We start from the raw sequence: 20,068 nt of genomic DNA on the forward strand, positions 1-20,068 counted from the left end.
CATGTGATTTATTTATGTGCTCAGTTAACGAGAGCAAAATAAAAACATTTTTTCATACCCCTCCCCCCAAGAAAAAGGAGAGAAAGCTATGGTTTGTCCACTCAATGAAACACTGAGGCCCACTTCCGCCGAGGATGTGCTCCAGCGCCGTCTGGAGTCCCTTCAAGTTGATGGGATTGACGTCAGGGGTCCCTTCAAGTTGATCTCAGGAAGCTTCCTGAGATCCTCCCAGAAGTGGATGCTGGTGTACGGCCCGCAGAACCAGGAGCCGAATAAACCTCTTTTCTTTATTTAAAAAAAAGAAAAAGAAAGGAAACACCGAGGAATCATTTAAAATGACATTTGCAACTGTTTAGGGATATGCGTATGATGGAATATTAAATGCAAAAAGAAAGAGAAAAAGCAGACTGCTTCAAACAAGGCTTTGGATTCCAGGTACATATGTATTAAATACTCGTGCACAGTGCGGGGAAAAATCGGCAGGAAGGAAGCCAGGACCCCAGCGGCCCTTGTTTATTGGGCGATAGGGAACGGGTGGTTCTTTTGTCCTTGGTCCGGTTTTTTGTGTTCTCCAAGCTTGATTTAATTGTTTTAACCATGCTAAAATAAAGGCTCTGATACACGAGGTTTCCGGGCTGCAGGATTCTCGGAGATAAAAACAGCAGGGAGTTGGAATGTTTGAAAACCTTCTCACAGCGGAGCTGAACCTCCCACGTGCGGTTTGGAGGTCGTCTCCCTTCTCGAGGCCCCCTAGGTCTCAGTTTCTGCATCCGGCCAATGGGGATGACCGGGAGGAGGTGGAAAGTCACCGCTGGGGCGAAGCGGAAGGAGCCGGCGGCGCGCGCTCGGTAAGGGGTGAGTCGCCGGCGGGCGCGGGCGTGGAGCCCTCCTAAGAATCCTAGTGGCACCGCCCCGTCAGGCGGCCGGTTAGCTCAGTTGGTTAGAGCGTGGTGCTAATAACGCCAAGGTCGCGGGTTCGATCCCCGTACGGGCCAGTCTGGAATTTTTTTTTTTTTTCCCCCCCCCCCTCCACCCATGAACTCCTTTTGCAACTGTTTTTTTTTAAATGCTCCTTTCTGGTACTGTAACTGGCGTGCAGGCAGGAGCGAATGGCGGAATCTTTTGGACTCGGCCCAGAGGTGGTCGAAGGCGGCCTGCTGGGGACAGCGGGAGGAACCCAACGCGCGCTGGGGCCGTGGCTCTTCACGCAGAGACCTCACGCCCGATGCCACCTGAAGGGTCTGTTTTAGAATGCCATTGGTTAGGCCTTTAACATTTGTCATTTTTGGGGGGGCACTCAGCACATCCAAACCGATGCACATCACCAGCTCCCACCCCCCACGTTTCCTGAGGCTGCGTCTGGCCTGGAGGAACCGCCCAGTGAAGACAGGTGCTCCCAGATGTCTCGGCCTAGTGTTCCCTGGGCCCCCTGGCGGGGAGGCCCTAGAGTTGAAAATCCCGGCCTGGAATGAATGCATTCCACAGATGAGTGTGGAGTGCTACCACTGCTGGCCCAGCACCGTTCTAGGCTGGGCGCAAAACGCTGAGACAGACAGTGACAGCCAGCAGATGACTGCCACGTTTTCAGTGAGGCGTTCAGGTTGTGAAAGCCTCTGGAAACCTTCTCTTCCCCGCCCCACCGCCCCCTTTTCTTTTCAGAAATCTCTTAGGCTTCTCATTTCTTCCTCTTGGTTCTGCATTTTGCAGCCGGAGCAGGTGGATGCATTTCCCTCTCCTGGTTCAAGTTTCTAGGGTGGTCAGTTGTGCTCAGCTGAACAAAAGCCGGTTGTATAGGGTCGATGCCATTAATGTCAGGATCCATCAGGGGCTCCACCTGTTCTTGAAAATTCTACAGTGGAAACAGCTACTAGCTCTGTCTGACCTAAATAAGAAGGAGCTCAAAAATCTACAGACCTTGGTAAGTGCCCAGGGTGTAGTAAAAGTTCTCAATAAATGCCAGGCGATGGCGCTGCTGCTATTATAAGCAAACTTAGGAGAGCCTGGGCGGCTGACACCTAAAATAGACACCTGTACACAGATGAATGTCACATCTTTTAATAGTACTGGCAGGCACGTTGTTAGATGCAGGGTCACAGCATGGAGGCCTCGGTGGAGTTTGCAGCCCTCACGTTTCCTGAGCTTGAAGGGGTTTAGAATATGCCACGGTGGCATGAATATTATTATTATTTAAAGACGGGGTTTCACCATGTTGGTCAGGCTGGTCTTGAACTCCCGACCTCAGGTGATCCGCCCGTCTTGGCCTCCAAAGTGCTTGGATTACAGGCGCGAGCCACCACGCCTGGCCTGAAAATTATTTTGAGTAGAAGGCATTTTAATTCCTGAAATCTGGCCAGGTGCGGTGGCTCACACCTGTAATCCCAGCACTTTGGGAGGCTGAGGCGGGTGGATCACCTGAGGTCAGGAGTTCAAGACCAGCCTGACCAACATGGTGAAACCCTGTCTCTACTAAAAATACAAAAATTAGCTGGGTGTGGTGGCGGATGCCTGCAATCCTATCTACCTGGGAGTCTGAGGCAGGAGAATCACATGAACCCAGGCGGTGGAGGTTGCAGGGAGCCAAGATGGCGCCACTGCACTCCAGCCTGGGAGAGAGAGTGAGATTCAGTCTAAAAAAAAAAAAATCCTGAAATCTCTTATCTGCTAAAAAGCAGAGCTTCCACTGTGCTGCGCACAGTGGTTCACACCTAGAATCCTAGCACTTTGGGAGGCTGAGGTGGGTGGATCACCAGAGGTGAGGACGTTGTGTTAGAGGGCCTAGAGTCAACATGGTGAAACCCCGTCTCTACTGAAAATACAAAAAATTAGCCGGGCATGGTGGCGCGTGCCTGTAATCCCAGCACTTTGGGAGGCCGAGGCGGGTGGATCACGAGGTCAAGAGATCGAGACCATCCTGGTCAACATGGTGAAACCCCGTCTCTCCTAAAAATACAGAAAATTAGCTGGGCATGGTGGCGCGTGCCTGTGATCCCAGCTACTCGGGAGGCTGAGGCAGGAGAATTGCCTGAACCCAGGAGGCGGAGGTTGCGGTGAGCCGAGATCGCGCCATTGCACTCCAGCCTGGGTAACAAGAGCGAAACTCCGTCTCATTAAAAAAAATAATAATAAATAATAAATAAATACATCCATGACAGGCAGTAAGAAAATAAGGGAGAGCGGGTGTTCGCTCTGCTGATAGGAGCCGCGGTGGTTGTCGGCGGGGGCGGGGCACTCCACGACTTTCCCGCCAGGCACGGTCGCCTTCCGAGGTGTCTTGGCCTGCGAGGCACCCGTAGCCCGCCCCTTTCCCAAGTGACGCACATTGGAGCCGCCGTCGCTCAAAGACCCGGGTTCGAGTCCCCGCCTCGGCCGCCATGGCGGATGTGGAGCCGGAGGCTGGGGGCGGCAGCGAGGATGGCGGCGGCGGCGGCGGCGGCCCGGCCACTCCGGGCCAGAACGGCAGCGTCGCACGTGTGGCCCCGCTGGACCCCGAGCAGCTGCGGCGGGTCCTGGAGCGAGTGACGAAGGCGCAGCCGCCGCCGCCGCCGCCGCCGCCCCCATTCGTGCTGCAGGAAGCGGCGCGGCGGCTGCGGGACGCGGCCCAGCAGGCTGCCCTGCAGCGGGGCCCGGGCGCCGAGCCCCCGCGCCTGCCGCGCCTGCTGCCGCCCCAGGTGAGGCGCCGGGAAGGGACGTAGGGAAACTGAGGCCTGGAGGGGGCCGAGGCCCCGCGGCGGGGCTGGCTGCTTCGCCCGGGTCAAGACTCAGGGCGTCCCCAGGCCGAGTTCCCCAGGGACGGCGTTCGGCCCCCACCTGTCACCACCCTGGCATTTTCACCCCAGGAGCCTCAGTCGAGGAGCCGTTGCTCACGCTGCGCCCTGTGCCTGGGACGCCCTCGTGCCTTCCCTGCCTCCGCGGGGCGCCTGCGTGCCGCCTAGCTCTCCCTGCAGGCCTCTGGCCGCTCGTGCGGCCTTGGCGGGGCACTTAGAGACGGTGCTCCCGCCACGCCCCACTGTGTGCGCGAGGTGACGCCTTGAACACACTTGAAGAATGAACAGAAGGCAGGTTCTGGGAGTGATGGGGCTGCTTTGGAGTGGGTGGTCCCGTGGGGCCAGACCCTGGAGCGGAAACCTGAATGAATTAAAGGCACCAACTTGGCTTTTTAGGTGTAAGGTGCCGAGGCCCAGGCTTGGCAGAAAGTTAAACACAATATACGAGTTCGCTGCGGGACTTACCGTCCTGAGTGACAGTCACTGATTTGTAACCTCAGTACCCAGCACAGCACCTCATGCACACGTAATGTTTGGAATATGTGAAAGCACTCTTATACTACAAAACAGCCTTTCTCAGTGGGTTTATTTCCTGGAGATATGGTCGCCCAAGTCCGGAGGGTGTAGCGTAGCGCCTGAAGCCAGAGGTCCTACACGTCATCTGTGAAATTCCATCCCATTTCAGCGCTGGGGTGGTAAACAAAATTAGTCTCATCCCAAAATTGCCGAAAGAGAGCTTTCATTAGCTGGGTGTGGTGGTGGGCGCCTGTAATCCCAGCTACTTAGGAGGCTGAGGCGGGAGAATCGTTTGAACCCGGGAGGCAGAGGTTGCAGTGAGCCGAGATCGCACCATTGCACTCCTCCAGCCTGGGCTACAGGGCGAGACTCCATCTCAAAAAAAAAAAAAAAAAGAGCTTAACTTATTCCACTGGAAGAAATGGGTTAGTGAATAGAATCAGGGATCTTCACTCGTGAGTTTTTTTGGCTGTTAGTTGCCTAGGGTCGTATCCAGTTAATCATCAAGACTGGAGAGTTGTCTCGCTAAGATTTGGGAAGACAAGTATGATCCCGCCCAAATGCCACACTATCACTATCCAGAGGTGTGACCTTGGGTAACTCAACCTTTTTGGTCTTTGGTCTGGGTCAGATGGCTGCAAGACGCCATCCGGGGTGGCCATCTGCAGAGCCTCTGCTCTGCCCCAGGCAGTGTGCCCCGCTGCTTAGTTTTCCACAGTGTTTTGTACCAGCATTTTGCTGGTGGGAAATAAGCTCAGGGAGGTTGAGTGGCTTTGTCCGGGGTCCCTCAGGTGTGGCTGCTCTCCAGAGCCCCTGTACTCCTCAGCATGCTCTGCTGAATATGGCCACAGCTTTTTGGATTTGGAATGAAGTCCAAAAATGACGTATTTTTCATAAAGGCAAACTTTATCAAGGTTAGGTAGCACTATGAGATTGTACTCTGTAGCTAGTCTAATGGAGATGATACAAAGTCTACTTGCAATAATGTAACTTTGCAGCACCTTCTGCTAATACTCTTTCCGCCCCAGATGCATCATGGAGGCCACAAAAGAAAACCGGATGTGTACTTTGCCCTTCAGTAGTTGATGAACTAACAGGAGATAAAACACGACCCAGATTCCTTCTAAGCAAGGCCAGAAAGCTAAAGATAGTGATAAAGAACTAAATGTATTTAGAGAAAAGGAGATTGTTTCTGGCTGAGGAGATCAGAAGCAGCTTTGTTGAAGAGGTGGTATCTGAACTAGATTTGAAAGGGTGCGTCTGCCTTGAAAATTCCGAAGAGGAGAGGCAGGTTTTGGGGCCAGCGGCAGGGTGCGTTTCAACAACCACAGGGGAAGTCCAGGTGGTTCGCGCTGGGGGATGGTGTAAAGCACAGACCAGGTGGACACACTTGGGTCGGATCAAGACTCCTGTTTCTCCCCATCCTCCCTCTTCCCACCCCACAGAAATTTCCAGTTCCACTCAACCTGCCATGCCCCTTTTCACGCATCCATGCATTTACACATGGATGTATGCCCTTTTTCACCTGGCAAAAATTCCCAGCCTTCAAAATGCCCTTCAGAGATCACTGCTGGGCAGCCCACCAGGTCTGGGCTGTTCCTGCCTCTTGCACCTGTGGTTCCATGATAACATTGTTTTCCTGCCTACCTCACCTGTCTGCATTCCTTAGGGAACCTTATCTGCCTTCAGAATTGTCAGTGGAGCTTTTGAAAGGGCAGATCTTGGGGCTCCACCCCATGAGACCTGATTCAGCAGGTGTGTGGAGAATGAGGCATGGCAGGGGAAACCACCCACCATCTCAAGGGTGAGGCTAGGACTTGGCTAGTGTGTATGTATTCCACGCAGAAATACTTAGTAAACAGTAGCTGAATAAAATAAACCTAACAAAGTGTCAGGCCGGGAGAGGTGGCTCAAGCCTGTAATCCCAGCACTTTGGGAGGCCAAGGCAGGTGGATCACGAGGTCAAGAGATCGAGACCATCCTGGTCAACATGGTGAACCCCCATCTCTACTAAAAAATACAAAAAATTAGCTGGGCATGGTGGCGCGTGCCTGTAATCCCAGCTACTCGGGAGGCTGAGGCAGGAGAATTGCTTGAACCCAGGAGGCGGAGGTTGCGGTAAGCTGAGATCGCGCCGTTGCACTCCAGCCTGGGTAACAAGAGCCAAACTCTGTCTCAAAAAATAAAAGAAGCAAAGTGTCAAGCATAATACCCACAGGGTAAGCCAGTTAGGATAGGGGATACATATATTATTAGTCAGGGTTTGCTGCTGTGTTTATCCTAAAACAATAGGGTGTAGGTGGGGTGTGTGTGTGTGTGTGTGTGTGTGTGTGTGTCTGTGTGTCTGTGTATTCTGTTTTTGTTTTACGGTTTTGTGGAGATAGGGTCTTGCTTTCTTACCTAGGCTGGACTGATCTTGGCTCACTGCAATCTCAAACTCCCAGGCTCAAATGATCCTCCCACCTCAGCCTCCTGAGTAGCTGGTGCTACAGGCATGTACCATCATGCCTGGCTAATTTAAAATTTTTTTGAAGCCAGGGGTGGTGGCTCATGCCTGTAATCCTAGCATATGCCTGTAAGCTTAGCCTAGGGAGGCTGAGGTGGGCAGATCACCAGGGCAGGAGATCAAGACCATCTTGGCTAACACAGTGAACCCCATCTCTACTAAAAAATACAAAAAATTAGCCAGGCATGGTGGTGGGCACCTGTAATCCCAGCTACTCAGGAGATTGAGGCAGGAGAATCGCTTGAACCTGGGAGGCAGAGGTTGCAATGAGCTGGTATTGCGCCACTGCACTCCAGCCTGGACAACAGAGCAAGACTCCATCTCAAAAAAAAAAAAAGAAAAATGTTTTGTAGAGACAGGATCTCACCGTGTTGCCCAGGCTGGCCCTGAACTGCTGGCCTCAAGCAGTCTTCTCATTTCAGCATCCCAAAACACTAGGTGTGATCTCCTGTGTCAGGCCCATAGAGAAATATTCTGTGACTGGTAGTAAAATGAAAGAGCTATGGTCCCTGAAAGATATGCACAGTCAATCTAGTTGTCATTTGATTTACAAGTAGCCCAGGAGTTGGGGGCTCCCAGGGCTGTGGTACCAGCTCTTCTTCAGACAAAATGTTGGCTGACCTCTGCTATTTGTACTGGTATAACAAGAGACAGATGAGGGGCACGCTCCAGCTTTATCTCAGTGAGGATCTTTATTCTGTCCTCTGTGACGGTTGTATGGACATTCCACCATTTGAGGGTCACACTAGAAGGTTGAGTCCAAAGAGGGCCAGTTGGTGGTCTCAAATAAGTGATTCTCAACGAAGGGCAGTTTTGCCCCACAAAGGGCACTTGGCAATATCTTGGATTGTCAGGACTTGGGATTACTACCGGCATCTAGTGGGTAGAGGCAGAGATGCTGCTGGGCATCCTCCAGCCACCCATGTCAAAGGGTTATGTTCTGAAGTGTTGGTTGGGCTGCACCCAGTGGCTCACACCTGTAATCCCAGCACTTTGGGAGGCCTAGGTGGGTGGATTGCCTCAGGTCAGGAGTTTGAAACCAGTATGGCCAACATGGTGAAACCCCATCTCTACTAAAAATACAAAAAAAATTAGCCAGGTGTGGTGGCGTGTGCCTGTAATCCCGGCTACTAGAGAGGCTGAGGCAGGGGAATTGCTTGAACTAGGGAGGTGTAGGTTGCAGTGAGACGAGATCTCACCACGGCACTCCAGCCTGAGTGTCAGAGTGAGACTCCATCCACAAAAAGAAAAAAGAAATGTTGGTTGGGAAATTGTGCTCTGGATGATGTGATTTGCCTCATTTTCTCACTGGAGGAAAATGCTCGTTATTTCTGCTCCATGAGGACAGGGGCCTCATTTCTTTTGCTTTCCTGATCTTCTCCCCTAAGCTTAGGGGAGAAGTATGACAGCTGTTTCCTGACTCCAGGAACAGTGCTTCTGGCACGCAGCCTGTGCTCAGTAAATATTTGCAGGATGTTGTTGAAAGTAGTTCTCCCCTCTGGTGCGTGTTTTGCTATTAGAGACAGGGCTGCCTTCAACCTGGTAGAACAGAGCATCTTTGCGGCCATCTGAGCGTTTTTTGTTTTTGTTTTTTAATGGAATTACTGGGTCAAAAAGCACATGTATTTCAAATGTTGTTAGATATATTTGTAAAAAGTTGTTGAAAATACTCAGCCCTACACCTAGGTACGTGCCCCTGGAGAAACTCACACATGTACACATAACGTCTGTGAAGATTCAGAGCAGATCCTAGGAAGAGAAGGTTGGAAACCACCTGTCCATCAATAGATTAGTATCCTCATACTGCAGAGAGAATGAACCCCTGAGACCTACACATGTTAATGTGGATAAAATTCACAAAGCAAAATGGAGTAAAACCTACAAAAGCCCTTTCAAGTTGCAGGAGATGATATCAATCATTTAAAGTTTAAGAATATTTCAGAACTGGGCCTGGTGCGGTTGCTCACACCTGCAATCCCAACACTTTGGGAGGCCGAGATGGGAGGATCACGAGGTCAAGAGATAGAGACCTTCCTGGTCAACATGGTGAAACCCCGTCTCTACTAAAAAATACAAACATTAGCTGGGCATGGTGGTGCGCACTTGTAGTCCCAGCTATTTGGGAGGCTGAGGCAGGAGAATCACTTGAACCCAGGAGGCAGAGTTTGCAGTGAGCCGAGATTGCATACTGCACTCCAGCCTGGCGACAGAGCCAGACTGTCTCAAAAAAAAAAAAAAGGAATATTTTAGAACCAAGCTATATATTTTTAGAAATATCTACATATACCCTATAAATATTTAAAAAGCATAAGAATGCAAAACAGCACATTCAGGATGGGGGAAGAAACGGGCATGCAGGTTGGGCTGTAGGAATCTAGGTAATACTTCCTTATGGGTTTTTTTTTTTTTTTTTTGAGACGGAGTTTCACTGTTGTTACCCAGGCTGGAGTGCAATGGCGCGATCTCGGCTCACCGCAACCTCTGCCTCCTGGTCTCAGGCAATTCTGCCTCAGCCTCCTGAGTAGCTGGGATTACAGGCACGTGCCACTATGCCCAGCTAATTTTTTGTATATTTAGTAGGGATGGGGTTTCACCATGTTGACCAGGATGGTCTCGATCTCTTGACCTTGTGATCCACCTGTCTCAGCCTCCCAAAGTGCTGAGATTACAGGCTTGAGCCACTGCACCCGGTGACTAGTATTTTTTAAAAAGTGATGGTGGGCCGGGCGTGGTAGCTCACGCCTGTAATCCCAGTACTTTGGGAGGCCGAGGCAGGTGGATCATGAGGTCAAGAAATTGAGGCCATCCTGGCCAACATGGTGAAACCCTGTCTCTACTAAAAATACAAAAATTAGCTGGGTGTTTGACACACGCCCATAGTCCCAGCTACTAGGGAGGCTGAGGCAGAAGAATAGCTTGAACCTGGGAGGCGGAGTTTGCAGTGAGCTGAGACTGAGCCGCTGTGCTCCAGCCTAGCAACAGAGCAAGACTCTGTCTCAAAAACAACAACAAAATTATGGTGACTCACACCTGGAATCCCAGCACTTTGGGGGTCCACGTATTTCACTTGATGTCAGGAGTTTGAGAACAGCCTGGACAACAGGGTGAAACCTGTCTCTACCAAAAAGTACAAGAATTAGCTGGGTGTGGTGGCAATTACTCGGGAGGCTGAGATGGGAGAATTACCCAAACCCAAAGGCAGAGGTTGTGGTGAGCTGGTATTGCGCCACTGCACTTCAGCCTGGGTGACAGAGTGGGACCCTAATCTTAAAAAAAAAAAAAGATGTAGAAAAGATACAATCGGCGGGTATTTATGTAGGAATGGTAAGCAGCTCCATCAACTTTTTATTTTACCTCTGTAAGTTGATATTTACATACCTGTGTACTAGGTCATAGTGTAACATGTATCATTGTGGCCTCTGTTTTTGTTTTTTTTTTTGAGATGCAGTCCCGCTTTCTTGCCCAGGCTGGAGTGCAGTGGCGGGATCAGCTCATTGCAACTTCCTCTTCCTGGGTTCAAGCGATTCTCCTGCCTCAGCCTCCTGAGTAGCTGGGATTATAGGCATGCATCACCACAACCAGATAATTTTTATATTTTAAGTAGAGATGGGGTTTCATCATTTTGGCCAGGCTGGTCTCGAACTCCTGACCCCAAGCGATTGGCCTTCCTCAGCCTCCCAAAGTGCTGGGATTACAATAGCCCTGAGCCACCAAGCGCAGCCTATATCACTGTGGTCTCTGGTCAGAAAGGTCTGAAAAACACCACCTTACTACAAACAAAATGTTTATGTAACAAACATGTTATATCAGCTTTTGTTTTGAGACAGAATCTCCCTTTGTCACCCAGACTGGAGTGCAATGGAATGATCTCTGCTCACTAGTACATCAACTTTTACATGTAAGATGTAATTTAGAAAAAAAATGTCAATAATGGCCGGCCGCATGCGGTGGCTCATGCCTATAATTCCAGCACTTTGGGAGGCCAAGGCGAGCGGATCACCTGAGGTCAGGAGTTTGAGACCAACCTGATCAACATGGAGAAACCTCGTCTCTACTAAAAATAGAAAAATTAGCTGGGTGTGGTGATGTACCATTGTAATCCCAGCTACTTGGGAGGCTGAGGCAGGCAAATCGCTTGAATCTGAGAGGCGGAGATTACAGTGAGCTGAGATAGCATCATTGCACTCCAGCCTGGGCAACAAAAGCGAAATTCCCGTCTCAAAAAAGGAAAAAAGTGTGAATAGATTTATGATGGAAGCCAGGTTGCAGACATGTTGATAAGCACAATGCTTCTTTTCTCTTGTCTTTCTGTATGTAAGCAACTAGAAGCCATTTGTGTCAAGGTAACATCTGGAGAAATGAAAGGTCAGGAAAGGCTGGTGCCCTTCCAGCCCCAAACTGCAAGACAGAGCCAACCGCCCCAGGGGAGTTCCTGCCTGATGGGGCTCCACGTCACCAGGCCTCAGCTGCTCAGGGTACAGCAGCTTGTGAGAACCGAGCCACAGTCGTGCCTCCTAAGTGATTTACGCCAACCTCCTGCTCAGGTGTTTGTACAGGGACCACTGCCAGCCCTCCAGGCAGTCCCTGCAATGAAAGTCCCAGCCCCCAAGGCTCCAGATGGACAGGGCTCCATGTTGACCCCCTTGTCGGCCTCTGACCCACTGGCAGTAACGTCTGTTTCATCCAGTTCAGCACACCGATTTATTTCAAACTTGCATACAAAACATACTGAGAAACTAAAAAAGTCGTTAAAAGTAAAGACACGTTCTGGACGAATATCTCGACCTCCCAAGTATAAAGCTAAAGATTACAAGTTCATAAAAACAGAGGATTTGGCAGACGGTCATCTGTCAGATTCTGATGATTATTCAGAACTCAGCATGGAAGAAGATGAAGACCAGAGGGAGAGGCACGCGCTTTTTGACTTCCCGAGCTGCTCCCTGAGGCCCAAAAGCTTTAAGTGTCAGACTTGTGAAAAGTCATATATAGGGAAAGGCGGACTGGCCCGGCATTTTAAACTTAACCCAGGCCATGGCCCACTGGACCCTGAGATGGTGCTGTCTGAGAAAGCCAATGGGAGCACCCTCCCAGGGGGCACCGAGGAAAGGACGCTCAGCTTGGCCTCCCGGGGGCTGTCCACACCAGCAGCTCTGCATGAGGGAGGGGCCTGCTCTTGCTTGGTGACAGAGTCAGCACGCGATGGCCTGCAGGTAATGTTTCTGTCTGGGTATATGTCTATGTATTTGGCTGTTCTCACATTGCTATAAAGAAATACCTGAAACAAGGTATTTTATAAAGAAAAGAGGTTTAGTGGGCTTACGGTTCCACAGACTGTATAGGAAGCATAGTGCTGGCATCTGCTTGGCTTCTGGGGAGGCCTCTGGAAAAAGCGTCTTGGCGAAGGCAGAGTGGAAACAGGTGTATCACATGGCCACAGCAGGAACAAGGGGCCACGGGGAGGTGCCACATCCTCTTTTTTATTTTATTTTATGCATTTATTTTTTTTTTGAGACATATCCTTCCTCTGTCACCCAGGCTGGAGTGTAGTGGCCTCGTCTTGGCTCACTGCAACCTCCGTCTTCCCAATTCAGGCGATTCTCCTGCCTGGGCCTCCCCAGTAACTGGGATTATGGGCACCCACCACCAAATTACCTGAGTAATTTTTGTATTTTTGGTAGAGATGGAGTTTCACCATGTTGGCCAGGCTGATCTCGAATTCCTGACCTCAGGTGATCTGCCTGCCTCTGCCTCCCAAAATGCTGGGATTACAGGTGTGAGCCACCATGCCTGGCCACCACACACTTTTAAACAACCAGATACCATGAGAACTCACTCTCATGAGTTTAGTACCAAGGGAATGGTGCTAAATCAGCCATGAGCGTTTTGCCCCATGACCCAGCACTCACCTCCCACTGGGTCCCACCTCTAACATTAGGGATTACCCTTCAACATGAGATTTGATGGGGACACAGATTCAAACCAAATCAGTCCTCACTCCTGCCCCTACCTGCTCATCAGCCTTAAATTGACCTTTACAGTGTCTGATGGGGACTCAGGCAAAGGCTTAAGCGGGACCAGAATCATTCTAGTGGAGGATCTGAGACCCCATGTTGTCTGCACTACTGCCAAATGGCCAGGAGATGCGTGTCTTCTGTGTGTTGGCATGATTTAGTGAGCACATCTGATGGAATGCATGAGTCAGTTCTTTAGGTTTGGAGGTAAAACCAATGGCAGTGCACTCTTGGCTGATGCTGCCATTACAGAGGGTGGAGTTGAGAAAGTGAGTCCCCAGGGGTGCTTCTGGAGTGTCAACAGCCCCTGGCTGCTTAGCACGTGCTCTGCCTCTTCTGCCACTTCTGAAACTCCTGATAAAGCCAGTGTGAGTCACTATGAGTTTGTATTATCACATCAAAAAAATTTTTTTTCCTAAATATTTTATTGAGCTGGGTGCTGCAGTTCATGCCTGGAATCTCAGCAATTTGGGAGGCTGAGGCAGGCAGATCACCTGAGGTCAGGAGTTCGAGACCAGCCAGGCCAACATGGTGAAACTCCTGCCTTACAGGTATTGCACCCCTGTAATCCCAGCTGCTTGAGAGTCTGAGGCAGGAGAATCGCTTGAACCTGGGAGGTGGAGGTTGCAGTGAGCTGAGATGGTGCCATTGCACTCCAATCTAGGCAACAAGAGCGAAACTCAGTCTCAAAAAAAAATTGTAGGAAAATACACATAGCATGACATTTACCATCTTAACCATAGTTAAGTGTGTGGTTTGGGGTAGTAAATACATTCACAGTGCTGTGCGGCCGACATCCCACACCACATGTCTCCAGAACTCTTTCATCTTCTAAAACTAAAATTCCGAGCTTCAAGTCGGCCTCAGTGAAAAAGAAACAACTAAAACTGTCCCTGTAAACAGTAACTCTCCATCCCCTTCCCCAACCCTGGCAGCCACTATTCTGCTTGCTTCTATGATTTTGACTAGTGCAATTTCCTTATGCAAGTGGAGTTACAGAATATTTGTCTTTCTGTGACTGGCTTATTTCAGTTGGCACAATGTCCCCAAGGTTCCCGTTGTACAATTATAAAAACGTCCTTCCTCTGTAAGGCTGAGTAATACTGCACTGTGTGTGCATACCGCATTGTGCTTATTCGCTCATCTGTCCATGGACCCTTGGGTTCTACCTTTTGCCGATTTTGAATGATGGTGCTATGGACATGGGTGTTCAATCACCTCTTTGAGACCCTGCCTTCAATTTTTTGGAATTGCTAGATTTTAAGTAGAATTATTTTATTTATTTTCTTTTCATACCGTTCATTGTTAGTGTTTAGAAATGCAGCTGATTTTTGTGTATTTACTTTTTTTTTTTTTTGCCCAGGCTGGAGGGCAGCAGCACGGTCTCGGCTCACTGCAGCCTCCGCCTCTCAGGTTCAAGTGATTCTCCTGCCTCAGTCTCCCGAGTAACTGGGACTACAGGCGTGCACCACCACTGATTTGTTATATTTTTAGTAGAGACGGGGTTTTACCATGTTGGCCAGGCTGGTCTCGAACTCCTGACCTCAGGTGATCAGCCCACCTCAGCCTCCCAAAGTGCTAGGATTACAGGAATGAGCCACCACACCTGTCCTGTGTATTTACTTTGTATGCTACTGCATTGCTGATTTCATTTATTCATGTTTTAAATTTCATTTACTTTTTTTCTTTTCTTTCTTTCTTTCTTTTTTTTTTTTTTTTGAGACAGAGTCTTGCTCTGTCGCCAGGTGCCAGGCTGGAGTGCAGTGGCGCAATCTTGGCTCACTGCAACCTCTGCCTCCCGGGTTCAAGCAGTTCTGCCTCAGCCTCCTGAGTAGCTGGGACTACAGGCACGTGCCACCATGCCCAGCTAGTTTTTAGTAGAGATGGGGTTTTACCATGTTTGCCAGGATGGTCTCAATCTTGTGATCCGCCCACCTTGGCCTCCCAAAGTGCTGGGATTACAGGCATAAGTCACCTCGCCCGGCCTGTTTTTTTTTAAAGACAGAGTCTGGCTGTCTCTCTCCTGCTGTCTCCCATGCTTGAGTGCAGTGGCATGATCTCAGCTCCCTGCAACCTCCGCCTCCCAAGTTTAAGCTGTTATCTGGCCTCAGCCTCCCAGGTAGCTGGGACCACAGGTGCCTGCCTCTACACCTGGCTAATTTTTTTTTTTTTTTTGAGATGGAGTTTTGCTCTTGTTGCCCAGGCTGGAGTGCAATGGCACGATCTTGGCTCATTGCAACCTCCTCCTGGGTTCAAGCATTTCTCCTGCCTTAGCCTCCAGAGTAGCTGGGATTACAGACATGCACCACCATGCCTGGCTAATTTTGTACTTTTAATAGAGACAGGGTTTCTCTATGTTGGTCAGGCTGGTCTCAAATTCCTGACCTCAGGTGATCCACCTGTCTCGGCCTCCCAAAGTGCTGGGGTTACAGGGGTGAGCCACCACGCCCAGACTAATGGTGGTTTTTTTTGTGTGTGTATGTGACAGAGTCTCACTCTGTTGCCAAGGCTGGAGTGCAGTGGCATGATCTTGGCTCACTGCAACCTCCACCTCCTGGGTTCAAGTGATTCTCCTGCCTCAGCCTCCCAAGTAGCCAGGACTACAGGCATGGGCCACCACACTCAGCTAATATTTTGTATTTTTAGTACAGATGGAGTTTCACCATGTTGGGCAGGTTGGCCTCAGACTCCTGACCTCAGGTGATCAACCCGCTTTAGCCTCCCAAAGTGCTGGGATTACAGGCGTGAGCCATTGCTTGTGGCCACTGAAAGGTTTCTATGGGGTATATAAAGCGTGCTTGTTTTATTTTATTTTGGGTGTGTGACACTGTCTGGATTGGTCAGTCTGCAGACGTTGAAGAGACATTGCCATCTGAACCAGAAAATGGAGCTCTTTTGGGATCAGAGAGATACCAAGGACCTAGAAGTCGCTCATGCTCAGAGACCCCTACAGAGTCCCACACAGCTGTACTCCATCAGAGAAGAGCCACTCAGCCACATGGTGGCCCTGCTGCAGCAGGGGAGCAGAGGGCGTCGCCAAGCAAAGCCAGGCTCAAGGAGGTACCTCACTCTTACAACCCTGTGCTTCAAATCCGTGTCTTTAGCATGGTGTGTGGCAATTCACTATTAGTGTCTGAATTTACAAGTCAAATACAGAGATTGAGAACAGCCTGGCCAACATAGTGAAACCCGTCCCTATTAAAAATACAAAAATTAGATGGGCGTGGTGGTGGGTGCCTGTAGTTCCAGCTACTCGAGAGGCTGAGGTAGGAGAATCGCTTGAACCCCAGAGGTGGAGGTTGCAGTGACAGAGATCACGCCACTGCACTCCAGCCTGGTGACAGAGCGAGACTCCCATCTCAAAAAAAAAAAAAAAAAAGATAAAATACCCAGATCACATAAACAGTTCACCTGAAATGTCATTATATTGTGAATAAAGCCAAGGGCAGTAGTATCTGAACTCACTCATCCTCTCACCTGTTTAAAGGGACTATATGGCCTTCAGTGTAGCTCCAAAAGCTGCTGGCCTTGATACATTTTGGAATGCTTATAACCTGTGTTTCTATGGAAGCAGTTTAGAAAACAGTGGAAATGGTTTCAGGACCATTCTCGACTCACAGATGATAATTTCTCCAGAAATAGACATTACTTTACACATTTACTGGGTGTCCATCAAGTATCAGTCCCTGTACTAGGGATGGACGGGACAGTGTGCACAAGATAGACAGAGCCCTGCTGTTTGGGGAGAAAGATGACAGTCAGACCAGTCACCTGACAAAACTGTCCTTTGAACCTGAGTGGGAAGCAGAAATTTGAGGCGTTTCCCTGTTTGTTGTTATTAAGCTCCTCCAGAATTTAGGTCAGGTCATGGCAAGGTAATATCCTGTATTCCCACCTTCCCCCACTTCCTGGGGAGTTGAAAGTCAGCTGGTCATTTCTTTCAAAGGGGTTTTTTTTTGAGACGGAATTTCACTCTTGTTGCGCAGGCTGGAGTGCAATGGCCTGATCTTGGCTCACTGCAGCCTCTGATTCGGGTTCAAGCAATTTTCCTGCCTCAGCCTCCCAAGTAACTGGGATGACAGGCATGCACCACCACGCTCGGCTAATTTTGTATTTTTTGTAGAGATGGGGTTTCTCCATGGTGGTCAGGCTGGTCTCGACCTCCTGACCTCAGGTGATCCTCCCGCCACAGCCTCCCAAAGTGCTGGAATTATAGGCGTGAGCCACCACGCCCAGCCTCAGAGCGTTTTTGAAAGTCAGAATTAAACACTTTTCTTTAGCTTTTCTGCTTGTTTAGTGAGCATCTGCAGCCCTCTTCTGAAACCCTTCCAGCCCTTTGCAGCTCCTACTCAGTCTCTTCCTCTCTCCCTAAATGCCAATCTTTTTTTTTGAGAGAGGGTTTTGTTCTGTCACCAAGGAGTGCAGTGGCTCAATCATGGCCTTCACCTCCCAGGCTCAATTGATCTTCCTGCGTCAGCCTCCCAAGTAACTTAGCCCATGGGCACACACCACCACACCCAGTTAATTTTTAATTTTTTTAAGAGACGGGGTCTCATTATGTTGTCCAGGCTGGTCTCAAACTCCTAGCCTGAAGCGATCCTCCTGCCTTGGCCTCCCCAATTGCAGGGATTACAGGCATGAGCCACTGCGCCTGGCCTTCTAAGCACTGATCTTGTGATCTCCCTGGACCTTAGAAGACTTCCTGTTTCTAGGACTTCCTCAGCTTCCCCCTCACTTTATTGCTTCTCTGAGGATCTCACTGTCCTCCTGCTTTCCTAGGCCTTCTTCCCTCTGCAGACTCCCATGCTTCCCGTTCAGACCTCTCTCTGGTGTCTCAGATCTCTTCATTGAAATGTTTTCACCTGGCTGTCCTGTGAAGCCTTTCATGTCTGAGCAGAGCCCACAAGCTGGCTTTCTGTCCACCCCTGCATTGTCAGGGCCTGCTGTACCTACCCAGCCTCAAGCTGGGAACCCAGAGGCATTCCTGGCTTTCTCCTTCACTCACCCTCCCCATGTCCTATGATCACTAACCCTGGAGGGCTGTGCCCTCCCCGCATCTCCCTCCCTCCCCTGCCACCACATCCCTGTTCTTACCTGAGTCCTCATCTTCTCTTGCCTGTACTTTGGGGGTAGTCCTGACTGCCTGCCAGGCTTCCAGCCCCACCCTATCCTCTGCACCACTACCTGAGGCACCTTCCTAAAACCTCCCTCCACAGCTGCCTGGAGAAGGGAATCCAAACCCTTGGGCCCCTCTCAGCCTGGGCCTGGGTTGCTTGTCAGCCCTTTTGGCCTGCCTGTCTCCAGGCGCCGCTTCCAGCTGTGCTGCCCCTCACCTGAGCATGTGGCACAGCCTGGCTGAGTCCTGGGGGGCAGGACACACATCTCATCACCGTGTGCTTATTTCAGGGCCTGTACCCAGGACAGTGTTGTGGGGTACCCAGAATGGCTCATGCACTTCACTCAGGAGCAGACAAGTGAGGTCGTTAATCAAGTAGAATGTTTAGAGTTACTTAATCACTGAAATTTTTGGAGAACTTTGTGTTTTTATGTTGTGTATTGCACCAAGTTGTTGGCTATTGGGAAATTCTTGCGGGACATTCAAAGGCATCGAACACCTTCCCTTGGTAGTTTCTTCAGCAGTGTGACCGGGAGGATCTGGTGGAATTGGCTCTACCTCGGATAGCTCAGGTCGTGACCGTGTATGAGTTTCTTCTGATGAAGGTGAGTCCTCTTAGTGTTTCTAAATGATACAGGGGTGATTAGAAGTTATTTAGAAATAGTATTATTATTTATTTATTCTCTTTCAATAACCTGCATAGTTGTTTGATTTTATTTTCGAGACAGGGTCTTGCTCTGTCACCCTGGCTGGAGTGTAGTGGTGCCGTCATAGCTCACTGCAGCCTGGGTTCAAGCAGTCTGTCCACCTCAGCCTCCCAGGTAGCTGGGACTACAGGCTTGGACCATCACACCTGGCTAATTTTTTTTTTTTTTTTGAGAAGGAGTGTGCTCTGTCGCCTAGGCTGGAGGCAGTGGCGTGATCTTGGCTCTACCTCCTGGGTTCAAGTGATTCTCCTGCCTCAGCCTCCCAAGTAGCTGGGACTACAGGTGTGCACCACCATGCCCAGTGAATTTTTGTGTTTTTAGTAGAGACAGGGTTTCATCATATTGGCCAGGCTGGTCTTGAACTCCTGACCTCATGATCTGCCCACCTCGACCTCCCAAAGTGCTGGGATTACAGGCATGAGCCACTGTGCCTGGCCACACCTGGCTAATTTTTTTTTTTTTTTTGAGATGGAGTTTTGCTTTTGTTACCCAGGCTGGAGTGCAATGGCACGATCTCGGCTCACCGCAACCTCCACCTTCTGGGTTCAGGCAGTTCTCCTGCCTCAGCCTCCTGAGTAGCTGGGATTATAGGCACGCGCCACCATGCCCAGCTAATTTTTGTATTTTTAGTAGAGACGGGGTTTCACCATGTTGACCAGGATGGTCTCGATCTCTTGACCTCGTGATCCACCCGTCTTGGCCTCCCAAAGTGCTGGGATTATAGGCGTGAGCCACCGCGCCTGGCTAATTTTTAATTTATTTAAAAAATAATTGTTTTTTAGAGATGCGGTCTAGCTTTGTTGCCCAGGTTGGTCTCAAACTCCTGACCTCAAGCAATCCTCCTCCCAAGGTGGCGGGATTATAGGTATGAGCCACCTTGCCCAGCTCATAGTTATTTTAGAAAGTGCCAGGCCATTTGGAATCGTTTGCCTTTTCCAGGACAGCTGAAGTGAACCTGCTGGTCACGCACAGTGCCTGGTGTGGGGGCCGGTGCCTGGGTAGCTGCATGTCTCAGCCAGGTGCCTGGGTAGCTGCATGTCTAGGCCAGGTGCCTGGGTAGCTGCATGTCTCAGCCAGGTGCCCGGCCACTCCCTTGACTGTTTTAACTTGGTACAGGAGGAATGGAAGTGGCAGCCACAAATGATGGCCAGCCCGGGCCCTCCTGGCCCCAACTCGACCCAACTGGCCTCTTCTGCCCGGGCTCTCTCCCTCTGAGCCCACTCTGAGGCTGCATCCCAGGCTGCCTGTGCCCCACACTCCCTCCAGAGCTTACAGCCCAGCCGGGGCTCACGGTCTCTCTGCCCTTCCTTCCTGCCCTGTCCTGGGAGCTCACCCGTGCCCTCCGTGGCCCCCACCCAAGATTTGTTTGTTTCTTGGCCTGCTCCTTCCATGCCCATTCTGGCTTCCCTGCGCCATGCGGGGCACACAGTAGGTGCTCACTGGGGACC

The 20,068-nt window shown here is 50.3% G+C and overlaps 1 protein-coding gene and 1 non-coding gene across 7 annotated transcripts in view; both read left to right on the plus strand.

Moving 5' to 3' along the window:
- The first annotated feature begins 659 nt into the window (after positions 1-659).
- ZNF839 (zinc finger protein 839) overlaps positions 660-20,068 on the plus strand; it is a 33,518-nt gene continuing 14,109 nt past the window's right edge. For 4 of the 6 annotated variants that reach the window (XM_017977342.4, XM_035261569.3, XM_078335794.1 and 1 more), the window contains exons 1-4: positions 3,346-3,668; positions 11,106-11,996; positions 15,642-15,857; positions 18,426-18,518. In XM_017977342.4, the coding sequence (XP_017832831.4) occupies positions 3,372-3,668; positions 11,106-11,996; positions 15,642-15,857; positions 18,426-18,518 (1,497 nt within the window). In that variant the 5' untranslated portion in view covers positions 3,346-3,371. Of the gene's footprint in view, positions 849-3,345; positions 3,669-11,105; positions 11,997-15,641; positions 15,858-18,425; positions 18,519-20,068 lie in introns of those variants that run through there. The other 2 variants (XM_078335795.1, XM_035261571.3) reach the window with 2 other exon arrangements.
- TRNAI-AAU (transfer RNA isoleucine (anticodon AAU)) lies at positions 922-995 on the plus strand. The gene has a single exon. It is a non-coding gene; the product is annotated as a tRNA-Ile (tRNA).

The sequence above is a fragment of the Callithrix jacchus genome, chromosome 8 (assembly GCF_049354715.1).
Source record: "Callithrix jacchus isolate 240 chromosome 8, calJac240_pri, whole genome shotgun sequence".
NCBI classification, from domain to species: Eukaryota; Metazoa; Chordata; class Mammalia; order Primates; family Cebidae; genus Callithrix; species Callithrix jacchus.